Genomic DNA, 13,612 nt, shown 5'->3' with positions numbered 1-13,612 from the left:
GCCGGGGGCCGGGCGCTGCCCGCGGGCGGTACGGCTGCGGCCGGGGCTCGGCGAGATCCGCTCCCGCGCAGCTCGGAGCCGACGGGAGGGCGGGCGGCGGCCGGCCGAGCGCGGCGGGCATCGAGCTCCAGAGCGGGGCGGTGGCACCGGGGGAACGGGAGGCACCGGGCTGCGGAGCGAGGAGGGGCGTCCCGGCGGGGGCTGCGGGGGGAACTCCTCCTCCCGAAGTTGCCCGCTGCCCGCTCCGCGTCCGTTCTAGAAGTTGCTGCGCCCCGAGCGAGGCCGTCCGTCGCGTCGCTCCTTCCGCGGGCGACTGCCGCAGAAAAGCAGTCCGAAGCGCCGCCGGGGTCGGCCCCCTCCACAGGGTTAAGGCCGCGGGAGGACTCGAGGGCCCCAGGGCGCTGCTGCGAAATTCCCCAAGTGCGGGATCGCGCAGCAGGGATCGCCCGCTTCAGGTCGTGATCGACTCCCAGCGCTGATTCAGGGCCGCGCGCTGCCCCGAGCTGAGCCCCGGCCGCGGCTCCTTCCCTGCGGGCAGCGGCAGAGCACGGCCTGACCGCCGCCGTCTGCCAGCCAGAGACACCCTCAGCTTTGGCTGTCGGACCGGCAGCGGTGTGCAAGGAATTGCTGGAAAGCACAATAATTTATAATCAACGTTCCTCCTATTGATTTTATCTCTGAATAGATACTGTTAGATAATGAATAGCAAACAGGACGCTGAGTGTAATTCTGCTGTGCTCAGATCAAGGAAGGCTCCCGCTGACTTTCCCAAGGCTGGGATTTCACCTCTAGTTTCTATTCCTGGCGCCGTCACTGCCTGTGTGACCTTCTCAAGCTCCCATCTTCCCTTTGCCATGCATTCCTTACATTTAAAGACGTACTTGCTTCATGACACTGCTGCAAAGTTCAATGCGCTCAAACTCTTTGCGGTCGTAAAGAGGAATGGAATGAATTTCTGATATGTATCAGTGTTTGTTCCTGAGTCTGTTTTCATGTGATGGTGAGGGGAACCACGGCTGGAGGAATTATCGACCTGTTCCTGCAAACCTTGTTTATGCCCTCTTACTCCTGAGGTAACTGGCCAAGTGATGATGTGAATAGGGGCTGGGTCTTGATATGACAGTTTTTGTGCTGGGATGTGCAGACATGCAGTACGTACACATCAGCCTTTGAAATGCACCATCAGGAACCAAGGCTGTTTCCTTAGGTCAAAGTTCTGGGATCCCAGTTAACAGACTTCTGTACTGTTTTGCCTTGGAAGCAAATCTGCAGACCTGTAACTAAACTAAAGTTACTGCAGGAAGTTGCTCCAGTCCTTCTCTTTTGCAAGTTCATGTGAGCCAGAGTGCAAGAGCAATTCAGAAACCTCCCGTAACTCACCGGGTGCTTAAGTCATTTTTAATGCTAAATGTCAGATCCCAAATGCCTTGCAGAAGGCTCTCTGTGTCTCCAAGGAGGAGACTGGGAGTCCTATGCTCAAAGCTTTGCGGGGCAGCAGGGGCCGCTCGTTCCTGGAAGCCGGTCTGCGATGGAATGAAGTCCTTGGGATGTCCGGTGATGCTAACGTGCAGCACATCTCGCATGGCACCCAGCACCCTGAGGTGCTGCAAAACCCAGGAGCGCCCGGCTGAGGAGGGCCCTTTGTGCATCCAGGTGCTGTCTGAAAAGCACCGCCAGCCCTAACCCCATGGGGCTGTGTTAGGGCAGATAGGCACAACCTGTGCTGCTGAGAACTGCCCTCCCAGCGCAGCCTTCTTCTATGCAGATCAGGTGGCAAATTGTTTTTGGTGCAGTCCCAGGCACGAGTGGAGCTGACGCCTGCAGCAGAACAGCAATGCAGACAGAGCTGCAGGGAGGGGACAGCTTGGGCTGCAGGTGCCCCCTCTGGGAGGGGCACAAGCCACCCTCAGTGGACTGCTGCCTCCTTCCTGGCCCTCTGTGCACATGTGCAGCTACAAGCAACAAGGGCATAGAGCATCCTTCAAACCAAAGGGGAGTATCGCTTACCCTTGGCTTTTATGCCGCATGACATCACCTCCCGAAGCTGCAGGCTCTCACTTGTCTCCCCAGGGCCACGCAGTACATGGTTCTGTGCAGTCTTCCACCACCACTCGTGGTGCCAACTCAGAGTCTGGAAAGGCAAAGTCACAGCCACAGTGGTGAGGGAAGGGCGGTAGCAGGACCACTTCCAGCCTCTCTGCTGCTCGGTGCAGACTGGTGCCATCCGCCAGGGCAGCAGCACTCACATGCCCTGACTCCTGCCCTGCTCCAGCATGCGGGGGCCGCTCTGCAGCACCTGCTGGGGGCTGTGAAGCCGTCAACACAGGAGCGTGGGCAGTGCTGGCTAGAAGGTGCGATGGCTCCACGAGGTGCCATTAAGTCAGCAGCACATCATCTTCATTAGCTCCCAAGTGATTTTGCTGTATGCAGTGACCAAAGGAAGTGCTTCAAACTGAATGCTCAAAACGCCATTGCAATCTTCGCTCAACTTCAAAAGCAATGAAGGGAAAATAATGGTTGCTGAGAATTGGGTTTGGAAATTCTTTAGGGTAATGTGTGCAGATAACTCCAGCAAGGCAATAGCTCATTTGTTCCCTCCTGATAACATTAGAAATGCTCAAACAGCTTCCAGATGCTGTTGAGACTCCATGACGTCGTTAACAGTGACTGGCTCTCACATCATTACCTGTCACAGAGGTGTCGAGGCTTCCATGTGCACGTGCCCCACTGCGGCCCCACAGCTCCTCTCAGCCATCAGAAGAGCAGCACGCATGCTGCCAGGAGAGCCCTGCCCAAGGCTCTGTGGGTGCAAAAATCAGCCTCACGGAATGAGGGGCTTGGGACCCACAGAGACAAACCACAGTTTGGTTTTTGTTTGGGTTTTTATGTTTGTTTGTTCGGTTTTGTTTTTAAACACACAGGTCAACTACACAGATCTTTTGTCTTCCAAACCAGTCAAAGCAGACCTTAACTCCCAAAAACTTTTTTTTTTTTTAATCAACTTATTACTTAACTATTGATTTTAAGGAGAAAAAAATCATTGCTATGAAAAGGATAATTCTCCACTTAAAGGAGGAGAGGGAAAGTTCAGTGGCAGAACTCCAGCCATTTCTACCGAGAACAGCTCGAGCAGATAGAACAAAGCCCTTGAAAATAGCAGCGCGTGTCCTCCGGGGCTCTGCCCAACCTACTTTCTAACCACCCGGAGATGAGGTCCCACCACTTCCACAAAGGAGCTGCTCCAAAGCCGAGCCTGGCCCTCCCGCAGCCCCTCCCCACCCTCAGGGCTGGGGGAGGACGTGCTGCTGCCACGAGGTGTGCTCCTGGGCTGCGGGCAACGGGGAACTCCTGCATCGCCCCGGCTGGCTCCGGACGCCTTGCCCATGCCCCATCCGCCCCCCGGCTGGGGGCTTTGCTGCAGCACCGCAGCAGCAGGTGGAGCAGCAGCACCTGAGCGGAAAGCCCAGCCAGGCTGCGAGCTGCGCCGGCCCGTGCCTGCAGGACGCACAGCACCCCCACGGGCAGAGCCTCCCCCGCCGTGCAGCACCCCGGGAGCACAGTGTATGGGGGCTGGAAGGAGGGGGCTAAAAATTCTCCCTGTCTGTCACAGTGGCTGTAGCTGTGCAGGATGTGCCAGCAGAGCACCTGAATCCATTGCAGGACGGGTCCTGCAGTGGCCCAGAGCTGGGGCTGCAGTGGGGCAATGGCCACAGCAGGAATGAGCCCCAAGTGCACGGGCACTGGGGCCTGAATGCATCCCCTCCTCCTTGTGCAAGGCAGAGTATGTGGAGCCCTGATTTCAAGGTTTTCACATATGTGTAGATGCCTTAGCAAGAATAAAGCTTTGAGCCAGAGCTGCTGCCAAAATTGCTTACTTTGGAGTCAAGCTTAAATGGAGTTTGATTTGATATAGGGTGTAGGAATTAGCTTAAAATGTCTTGCATTAGAGGGCTGGGCATGCTGTAAACACAAGCTGAACATTTGCTTACTTCTGAAGTTTCTGTGGAAAGGAATGGAAAATCAGAAGCAAACGAATGTGGATTGGCTTCCCAGCAGCAGGACGGCGCTTGCTGTGCTGTGGCTTTGCTGGCAAAACTCATACTGACCTCTGCAGTGGGTTGCTGTAGGTTCCTTCCTGAGCTTGGTGCATGGCACAGGGATATTTCCAAGATCTAAGGGTCCTTCAGAGGTTCATTTTTCCCTCCCCATGCGGGTAGGCAGCGCACAGCACTGCATGCTGCTGAACTCCATGCCCTGGCGCTGACCCTCCCAGCGTAAGGCAGCGCTGAGCTCCTGCCATGTAATGCTGATTGGGTTGGACAGACCATACTGTATTTTTCATGCACTGGATCTTGTTCTGCAGTCGCTGCTTTGCAATGTGGGGCTCACTGAGTAACTGAAATCACCGCTGTGTGGTTCCTAGGGGTGATCCTGCCCCAGGTGTATCTCTGCTCAGTGATGAGGCAGATTTCCTAAGGCCAAACTTAAAACAGAAATGAGCCCATTCAATAGAAGGGTTTGTATGGTGCATTTTCTGTTTTCACAGTGCTGGGGCTCTCAGCCCAAGCCTGCAACAAGAGGCAGTGAGACCAAACAGAAACGTGGGTGCTGTCCTGCGGGGCTGCGTGTGCAAAGCTGCTGCCCTGCAGCCACGTCCGTGTGGAGCACAGGTTGCAGAGCCCAGGGCTCTGTGTCCCACAGGACATGGGGCTCGTGCTGCTGGGGTGACCCACCAAGCTGTGCTCTGACTGTGGGCCCTCTCTTCTCCCTTAGGCGTGGGCTGCAGATTCGGTTGCGATGGAGACCGTGTCCCTGGAGCACCAGATCCAGAGTGTGCAGAGGCACATCGCCTTCCTGAAGAAGGAGCAGATGGAGCTGCTCCACGGCCTGCACCTGGAGATCCTCCGCCTGCAGAAGCACTGCTCAGGTGAGCACTGGGCACTGTGGCACAGGGAGCCCAGCACAGCCCACCTGCCCTCAAAGACAGTCCTATTATTAAAACACAGAACTGGTTCCCCCTTTCTCCCAGATGCCATTTGCCCAAGGGAAGGAAAATGGCTGAACTCCACCAACGATGGGGTGAGCGGGCATGGGACTGTGCTGTGGGTCCCTCTCAGAACTGGAGGAACGTGGGTTCCTGGGCTGGGGCAGTTCCCCTCCATCCTCCTGCCAGCCCCAGGAATCCACCCCAGTGGCTCTCGTCAGTAATTCAGCCTGGCCAATTACTCATTGTCTTCCAGCTCCTAATCACTGATTCCTGGGAAACAGAGACATGAGGGCATTTCTAAAATTGTCTATTCCCACCCATCCTTTCTGAGCTTTTGCTGTTCCATTTCATTGTTTTAATAGCTCCATCAGTGCCTCTCCACATACGTGAGGCCAGAGGACCCTCAGACATAAATCATGCAGGGAGGTTCTGAGCTGCCCTGGCAGCAATGGCTCTGTCCTGTTTGCTGCTTGCAACAGACACTATGCCCCATCCCTGAGGCACATGGCTCTGCATCTGCAGGGCATGATGGGTCCAAGCTCTTATGTAGCTCCGAGGTGACTTTGGATGTATTTGCAGTGCCACTGCCTGCTATTCATTTGCACGAGGGAGGTAGATGGGTCAGTCAGCACTTTCCTGCCCAGTCCAGGCATGTAGCTCACTGCTACACCTGGATGTGCTGCTGTGACCTTGGGTTTTTGCATCATGACCTTGGTGTCTCAGTGGCCTCACCGCCAGCAGTACCTGTCCTCCTGCAGCTCTGCTTCACAGCTGTGCACCAAAGGAGAGCCGATAGCTGGGGAGGGACTGCAGCACCCGCTGAGCCCTCTGCTGCACTGCCAGCACAGGACAGTGGGATAGCAATCCCACAGCTGCACCATGGGGTCAGGGGAAGCCAAACCCAGTAAAGCCCCACAGTGCAACATCCTCGGTTGGAGGCTTTGCAGGAAGATAAACGCAGCAAAGTGCAGCGTAGAGTGATTCATCTGCTGGAAGGACCCTTGCGTTACAGCAGTGCTGGCTCCCCTCCCACTCCCATTTTATTTGCAAAGTATAAACACAGCAGAAATAGCAATAGATCCTTTCAGACTCCTCTGTTTCTCCTTTTACTGGAAAATGAGCTCAGCTGCTGTGGCAATAATTAGCACATTCCCAGCGTTAGCAGAGCAGCAGGAGGAGAGCTGCGCTGCCCAGAGGGGCCGTGGTGGCAATGAGGGCTCCACGTGGTGCTGGGCTTTGGGGTTCTGCGCTGCGGGGCCCAGCAATGGCCTCTGCTGGAACCACATGGTGCAGAGAGGGCATCACAGCAAATGCTGCATGTGGCTGCAGCACCAGTGGGGACACAGGAGCCTGACCCACCCATAGGAAGGGGAGCACATGTGGGGCCAGCCGTGAGAACGACACAGGGAGGGATTCCAAGGCACTGGGACCCCAGCACACAAGTGGAGACCCTGTCCTGAGCATCACTGTGCAGGCAGCAACATCTTTTCCAGCAGGAGACGACTTTAGGTTTCATTTGGAATCTCTCTGAGACCCCAAACCCATTATTTTAACTTCAGTAAAATAACACAGCTGCCATTGATTTTCCGTGGGGCAGGCAGGAGTGCTGAAAGCTTTCCAAAAATTGCATTACATTCTCCGTTACTCTGCATTCTCACCACAGATTTGTTTTCCAAGAGAGACAGCAGAGCAGCCTCAGCCAAGAGCTCCGTTTCAGGGCGGCGGTGATGGAGATTAGAGTCAACACGAAGGCAGATTAAAAGAAAAATGTAGGGCAGAGACTAACCGTTTAAATTCATACTCAGAAGACAAAAAGCTCCTGTGTGACTGAATGCTGCTGTCCCTCCGCTCCTCCAGTTTGCTGGTGGTTTGGTGGTCTGTGATATTCGCTGAGAAATTATGTGGGGTCCGTGGGGCTGTGGTTGCTGTGGGTCTGCTTGCACCACGCACAGAGGCAGAGATCACTCTGCGGACAGTAAATGATGAAACACTTCAGGCGGCAGTTTAGCTTTGGTCTGTTTTCAGTCCATTGCTCCGTTCACGTCCTGGTTTAAAGCGCCGAAAATGGTTCAGCAGGTAAGAGCTGCAGGGCAGTCCCAGCACGGAGCGCCGCCCGGCGCTGCTGCCCGCATTGCCGCTACGCGGCCGCTCGCGGGGGCAGAGGAGCAGCGCTGCGCCGCGTCTCACCGCCGTCTGGTTTCTCTTCCAGAGCTGACCCACGACCTGGAGATGAAGGAGCTGGAGGCCCGCCAGCAAGGTGAGAGCAGTAAGTGTGCGCGGGGCCGCCGCAGTGCTCCGAGGGGTGGGGGGGCCCAGCGGGCGGACGCGGACTCTGGTCTGAAGGATCGCTGGGGTTCTGTGCTCGGATAGGACGCCCTGAGTGCCGATGCCCCAGTGAGGGTTTGCATATGAAAGCAAGCATTCCTCGGGTTTGCTTTGCTAATCCGTTTACACAGAGCCCGCAGGGGCATTGCAGATCCCCGGGGAGCGACTCAAAGCTTGCAGACCCCTGAGCCCCGGGAGAAGGCAAACACAGACAGTCAGTGAGCCCCCAACCCCTGTGCGCTGTCCTGGGCATTCGGAGGTCAATTCGGAATCTCTTCCAGTGACGTTATATAACACTACATCCCATGAAAAAAACTCCTTGCGATCCAAAAAAAGGGGCAGAAGAGTCCTGGCGCACTCAGCACGGCTGCAGGCTGCAGACGGGAGGACGGCGAGCTGCGTGGCACCGAGCCCTCATCCCGTCCCTTCCCCGTGTCCGGGCGCAGCATTGCCCAGCTGCCGTGCCCAGCAGAGGATGCTGTGGGAGCAGCTGCGCCTCCTCTCTGGCCTGAAGCCAGACCCCATCCCTTGGCTGTCCCAGCGCGATGCCATGGCTGCGTGCCGGGGGCTCGGCTTCTCTCCCTGCCTCCCCGGTGTTGGCAGTGACCAACGCCTGCAGAGCACCACCCGCAGGGCGCTGCCATCAAGCTGCCTTAACAGCTCCAAAAGAGTACAATCCCATTTGCTACATTTATGGGGCAACAGCCTAAATTAAGATGCCGCCAAACGATCACTCTTCAAATACCACTCATGTAATAATTACTGCGTGCAGCTTCCTCCCTGAAGATCTCATTATAAAACATTTCGCCTCGCAGAAAGCACTTAAGAGCCGAAGCTGTAAAGCGGTTGCAATGTGTATCACAACAGGCAGAGCTTTCTGCAAGCTGCGGGATCACGCCTGGGCATGCTGTGTGCTGTGCAGGGCTGTGCATCCACCCCTCCGGCTGTGCTTGAGCGGCCACCTTCCACCACATCCCCCTGCCCCACATTGCTCACATCTTCACAGCACCTCTGATGGTGGAGTGCAGGGAATGCCGCGTGGTGCCACATCCCTGGAGTCCCCACACCAACAGCGTGTCTTTCCTCGTAGAGCTGAGAACGCTCTTCATTGAAAGGCGGCAGCCTGAAGCCACAACTCCCTGTGCCCGGCCCTCAGGGGGTTGGCAGGGGCTCAGGCCAATGTGGGCACCTGGCCTGGTGCTGAGCTCGTGCTCATGTTCCACAGAGGACACTGGCATGTACAGGATGGTAGGATAGGTGGGTGGGAGCCAGTGCCATCCTCCTGCGGGCAGCAGGAGCCGCAGTGGAGCAGCCCACACGGCCCAGGCAGGGCGCTGCAGAGTGTGCAGGAGTGACAGGCAGGGCTTGTGTGAAATCACCGATCTCCAGGTGTTGCTGGGTGACTCGGAAAGGCTGGGGCAGGGAGGGCACAGTCCCCAGTCCTGGCTGGGAGCTGTGGGGAAGTGCTGTTCGCTGCGGCACCACTGCTCAAACATGTCCTGCCAGGGCCTGTGCCTGGCAGTGACTGCTGCAGTGCAGAAAGAAGCCGAACAGGTCGGGTGTTCGGAGCAGGGAGGCAGCATGGGGAGCGCATCGCAGCTGGCAGCGCCTGTGCAGAAGAACTCAGATTCCTCCTGCACGCTCTGCAAGGACAGCAGCAGGGAAAATAGCTTCAGGTATATGGGCTCCTGTGTGCCCATACATATATGTGTGTGTATGCACCCCCAGAAAAACAGCCACACACGTGCACACATTTATGCTGAGGTGCTCAGCTGAGCCTGGCCCAACTGCCCGGTAATCCCAGATCAGCATTCTCTGTCCTCTAATCTGGCTTTTCAGTCTCTTGGCACAAGGGCAGCAACACCCTACACGCTGGCCTGATGGCAGTACTGCCGGGATTTACTTTTCTCTCTCAGCCTGAAACTGTCCCCATGCAGAGGGGGACAGGAAGGGGCCGCGTACACTGGGAGGGAGCCTCTGCTTGGGCAGCCCATGGGCGGTTTTGGAACCACGACTCCCAGAAGCACGCCGCCCCCCACGGCGCGGCTGGGACACGCCGGCACCCCACTCGGCCACTCCGTGCCGGGAGCCGCGCCGCTCACGGAGCAAAGATCCCCTAACCGCTGCCTCCCCGCAGACGCGCTGGACCGGGAGCTGGAGGAGAAGTGCCGAGCGATGGAGGCTCAGCTGCAGGAGAAGGAGAAGGACAACCTGGAGCTGCGCAAGGAGCTGCGACACAAGGAGACTCTGGTGGCCGCGCTGCGCTCCAGCCTCCGCAGCAAGGAGCGGCGCTTCCTGGAGGAGCTGAAGCGGCGCAGCCACCGAGTCACCATCCTCGACACGGAGCTGCAGAAGCAGACGGAAGCGGCCGCCTACCTCTCCCTGCAGCTGCACGCCACCTGCCAGCGCCTGCCGGGCCCCCGCAGCGGCGGGCGGCCGGCCCCCGTGCAGCCCCCGGCCGAGGGCGGGCCGCCGCGCCGCGGCCACAGGGTACATCCACGGCGCCCGGCCGGGGTCGGCGCCCGGCCCGGGGACCCCGCGCGCGAGGAGCACGACGCCATGCCCGACCCGGCCCTCTTCCTCTACGCGGCGCGGCCGCCCGCCCCGCAGCGCCAGTCACCGCTGGATCCCCCCGCCGAGCCCCGGGGCGCTGCCGCGGCCCCCCGGGCGCAACGGCTGCCCCAGCCGCCGCCGCAGGAGCCCGTAGCCGGGGCTCGACCAGCCAAGGGCGAGGCCGGCAAGCGGCCGGGGCCCGGGCCACGCGGTGCCCGCGCCCGGGAGTAAGCATGGAGGCGGGCGCGGCCCGAGCGGCTGGGAAGGCGCTGACCCTGGAGCACCGTGCCGAGCGGCAGCCGACGTCGCCGTCCCCCGGGAAGGGGGGGGGAAAGCGGCGCTCTGCTCTCAGCCCGCGCTGCGCCCGCAGGGCTGGACCGTGCAGAGCGTGCTGGGGCAGCGCTGTGCGAGGCGTGCCGAGGGGCAACGAGGGAACGAGGCTGGGACGAGGCTGCCGCAGGGCTCCCCCAGCTTGAAAGGTGCCCGTCTGCGGCACCCGGCGCCGCTCCCCGCCGGAGCGCGGCTGCGACCCGCATCGCCCGCACGGGGTGTCCGCGCGCCGGCGCCGTATTCCTCACTGGCACCGACAGCCGGCTGCTGTTTTCTCACCACAGACTAAAATCATGTCAGCGAGCCACTGGCAAAGCGGGATCTGGTGCACTGCCACCCACAGGGCAGAGCTGGCCACAGCGCAGCCCCATCAGGGGCAAAGGCTGCAGATGACGCTTTGCCTGCAGTGTCCGAACTATTGGAGCCCACCTCCCTCGCGCGCAGTTCAAACCCCTGGAAAAGCATCGCCCTTCCTCTGAACCATCACTTGCCTCCAGCCCGCAAAGTGCCCACGCAGCCAGAGGTCTCTATTTTTGTAGCTCGGTGTTTATACCTTACAACGCTTTTAGGAGACTCTCAGTCACAGTCCCAAGCCAGCTCTCCAGACGGTGAAATCAAACCCCAGAGTGTGATCAGCTCTGCAGGAGGCGAGCAGCTTTCATGCTGCCCTTTGGCTGTGATGGGCACTCAATGGGAGAAGTGTCCAACTCAGGTGGCAGGGCCCCCCGCGCCGCCAGTGCTGCCCCAGTGGCGTCTGGCTGTGCTCCCAGAAGGACACTGCATGGCGGCAGGTGAGGCACAACCTGGCATCTCATGGGTGAAGCCCCTCCCGGCCTTGGGACAGGGCTGCTCTTCCCGGGCTCTGAGTGCTTTTGCTGAGAGCACGTCCCGATGTTCTTTTAATGTGAGAGAGGGTAAAACATCTCTGTGCGTCCCTGTGCTGTGATTTGCACAGCTCGCTCCCCCTCGTTCCTAGACAATCCTGATACACAGAGCGTGTCGCATTTTTATTATAAAGCTACTGATAAAATCATATTGTTCATGACCAACCTGAGCATTAAAAAGGGGAGGGCGTGTAGGTACCCCCCTGTTCTCTGTAAATATCTTCCTAACAATCAGCATTTTTAGTGCCTAGTATGTAAATGAAGCAACCCTGTGGGAGCTGCAGGACCCTTCCCCCTTCTCAGCCATCAGCTATGAGCTCGAGGGGCACATCCCATCTCAGTGCCTCGTGGCTTCTGCCCACCCCATGGCAGCCTGAATGGGCAGGGAGGCAGCAGAGCCATGAGAGTCTGGAGCCCTGAGCTGGGTAGGGCCGGTTTCATGCACTGCACTGCGGTCACTGCTGCTCCTGAAGGGGGGAAGCTCTAGAGTACAATATATATGCACTTATATATATGTATACACATAACGCACTTGCTTTGAAGGGAAAACACTGTATGATTGTAATAGAAATGATGTTGAAATAAATTATTTTAATCTTTGTATTTATATAAAATGCTCAACGAGGTCTAAATGATCCCAAAACCCAGAAAGGCAGTGCTCCTGTGTTTGACCTGTGGGATGCTGCTGGGTGCGCTGAGCTCACGGAGCAGCAGGTAGCCCCGGGCAGTGCCTGCCCTGCCCATGTGCGCAGGGGGCCCAGCTGCCCCCAGCCCTGGCTGCAGCGCAGGGCAGTGTGCCATCACTGCATTTGCTCAGCGCTGCTCAGCTCCCTGTGAGTTGGAGCGGTTAGCTGTACATTGTGCTGCAGAGCTCTGTACGTGGACACATATAGACTAGGAATGTAACTGCTGACACCTACATGCTCTGTATGGAACAAGCAATGTGTAACGTTGATGCATAAAAGCTTAATAATTAGACTGGAAATGGATGCATAGCAATAACACTACATTGTTAAACATTACCTGATATATATAAAACAGCGTGTTGGCAACTCCTGCATGCAGACCAACAGCCAGGCAATGCTCTTGCACCCACTGCTGCTATTCTGCACTGCTTGCAGTCCAGTGGGCCCAGAGCACTGGTGCAGTGATCATCCCCCCGTGCTGCAGCTCTGCAGGTGCTCTCCAAGGAGGGTACTCACTGTGTTGCACAACCTCGCAGCAGAGGCAGAGGAGCTGTGCACTTGGCAGAGGCAGCCCCACGGTTTACACAGTGCCCCAGGCAGGCTGCTTGGGGAGCTCTTCTTGACCCCATTAATTAAAAAGCCTTATTTTCTGAATGTGCTTGCTGGGGCTACCTAAGCATCCCTGGCTATATCCTTCCTGCTTTGGTGTTGTGGTTGTTGAGGCACTCAGCAGCTCCCTGGCTTCATACCACCCACCAGAAGTATCAGTGCTGTCCTGCACAGCACAGCCCGGCAGAGCCCAGCCCGCATGTCCCGCCCGTCCAGCGCTCCGGCGGCACCGCGGCCCCTGGGTCCCGCGCGCGACCTCGCAGGCGTCGGGAAGGTCGCCAGCGGCCCGCAGCGCGGTCCCAGCCCGCCCGGCCCGCGGCGAGGCCCGCTTCGTGCCCGCGCGCTGGGCCTGGGCCTGGGCCTGGGTCCGGGCCGCGGCAGCGCAGGGCAGCGCAGGGCAGCGCAGGGCAGCGCAGGGCAGCGCAGGGCAGCGCGGAGCCGCAAACCCCCTCGCGGCCCCTCCGACCCGTCCGGCCCCACCGCCCCGCCGCGGCCTATCCCGTCCCCGGCCCCGCGCGCGCGGCCCCTTTAAGGCGTTGCGGGCGGCGCGGAGGTTGGTCCCGGGCCGCGTGCCGTAGCGGGGTCGCCGCACCACGTGGGCCGGAGCGGCGCTGTCCTTCGCGGCGCGGCGGGACGGGACGCGGCGGGCACGGCGCGGGGCGCCCATGGTCAGCAAAGCGGACGAGATGCCGCCGGCCGCGGTGCCGGCCTCCGCGCAGGGCGGAGAGCAGCAGGAGCCGGGGCCGCGCGGCAGGAGAGCGGCGGAGGCCGAGCGGCGGCCCGGTAAGGGTAAGGGAGGGGGGGCCGCGGCGGGGCGGCGGGGGGTGACCGAGACGGGGCCCGCGCCTTGGGCCGGATCGCCGCGGGGTGCCGTCGCTTCGAGGCGCGGGGCTGGCGGAGAAGGGGCCGCGGCCCGGCCGGCGTCGGCGCGGACGCGAAGGCCCCGGGGTCGTCGCGCGATGTCCGCCCCCGCCGCTGCGCTCCCGCCGTTCCGTCCCGGCGGTGACGGCGCGCCACGGGCGGTCCGGGAGGATTCCGCGACGGCGGCCCGGGGCGGTGAGGCCTCCTCACACCGCGCGGCGGGGGCTGCGCTCGTGGCCGGAGGGAACCGCGGAGTCGGGGGGGGTTCGGTCGGGCCCCGCGCTGGGTGGGGGACGGAGCCCGGGAGTGGTGGGGGCGGCCGGGCGCGTTCCGTCCCGGCGCGGCGGCACGGGGAGCCCCGGCCCCGTGAAGGTCAC

The 13,612-nt window shown here is 59.7% G+C and overlaps 1 protein-coding gene across 1 annotated transcript; it reads left to right on the top strand.

Moving 5' to 3' along the window:
- Nucleotides 1-4,207: 4,207 nt before the first annotated feature.
- CCDC92B (coiled-coil domain containing 92B) lies at nucleotides 4,208-11,693 on the top strand. Its single transcript, XM_042879983.1, has 4 exons — nucleotides 4,208-4,213; nucleotides 4,774-4,927; nucleotides 7,197-7,244; nucleotides 9,450-11,693. Exons 1-4 carry the CDS (start codon nucleotides 4,208-4,210, stop codon nucleotides 10,094-10,096), a joined length of 855 nt encoding a protein of 284 aa, XP_042735917.1. The 3' UTR covers nucleotides 10,097-11,693.
- The last annotated feature ends 1,919 nt before the right edge of the window (nucleotides 11,694-13,612 follow it).

The sequence above is a fragment of the Lagopus leucura genome, unplaced genomic scaffold (assembly GCF_019238085.1).
Source record: "Lagopus leucura isolate 7727_CA_CO unplaced genomic scaffold, USGS_WTPT01 Super-Scaffold_100024, whole genome shotgun sequence".
Taxonomy (NCBI): domain Eukaryota; kingdom Metazoa; phylum Chordata; class Aves; order Galliformes; family Phasianidae; genus Lagopus; species Lagopus leucura.
This window is presented reverse-complemented; position numbering and strand designations above follow the sequence as displayed.

What these genes read in the sequence shown, in the direction of transcription:
- CCDC92B (XM_042879983.1), top strand. An exon ending in CCTGCAGAAGCACTGCTCAG is followed by an intron (nt 4,928 to 7,196) that starts GTGAGCACTGGG and finishes TTTCTCTTCCAG; the next exon opens with AGCTGACCCACGACCTGGAG. An exon ending in GCTGGAGGCCCGCCAGCAAG is followed by an intron (nt 7,245 to 9,449) that starts GTGAGAGCAGTA and finishes GCCTCCCCGCAG; the next exon opens with ACGCGCTGGACCGGGAGCTG.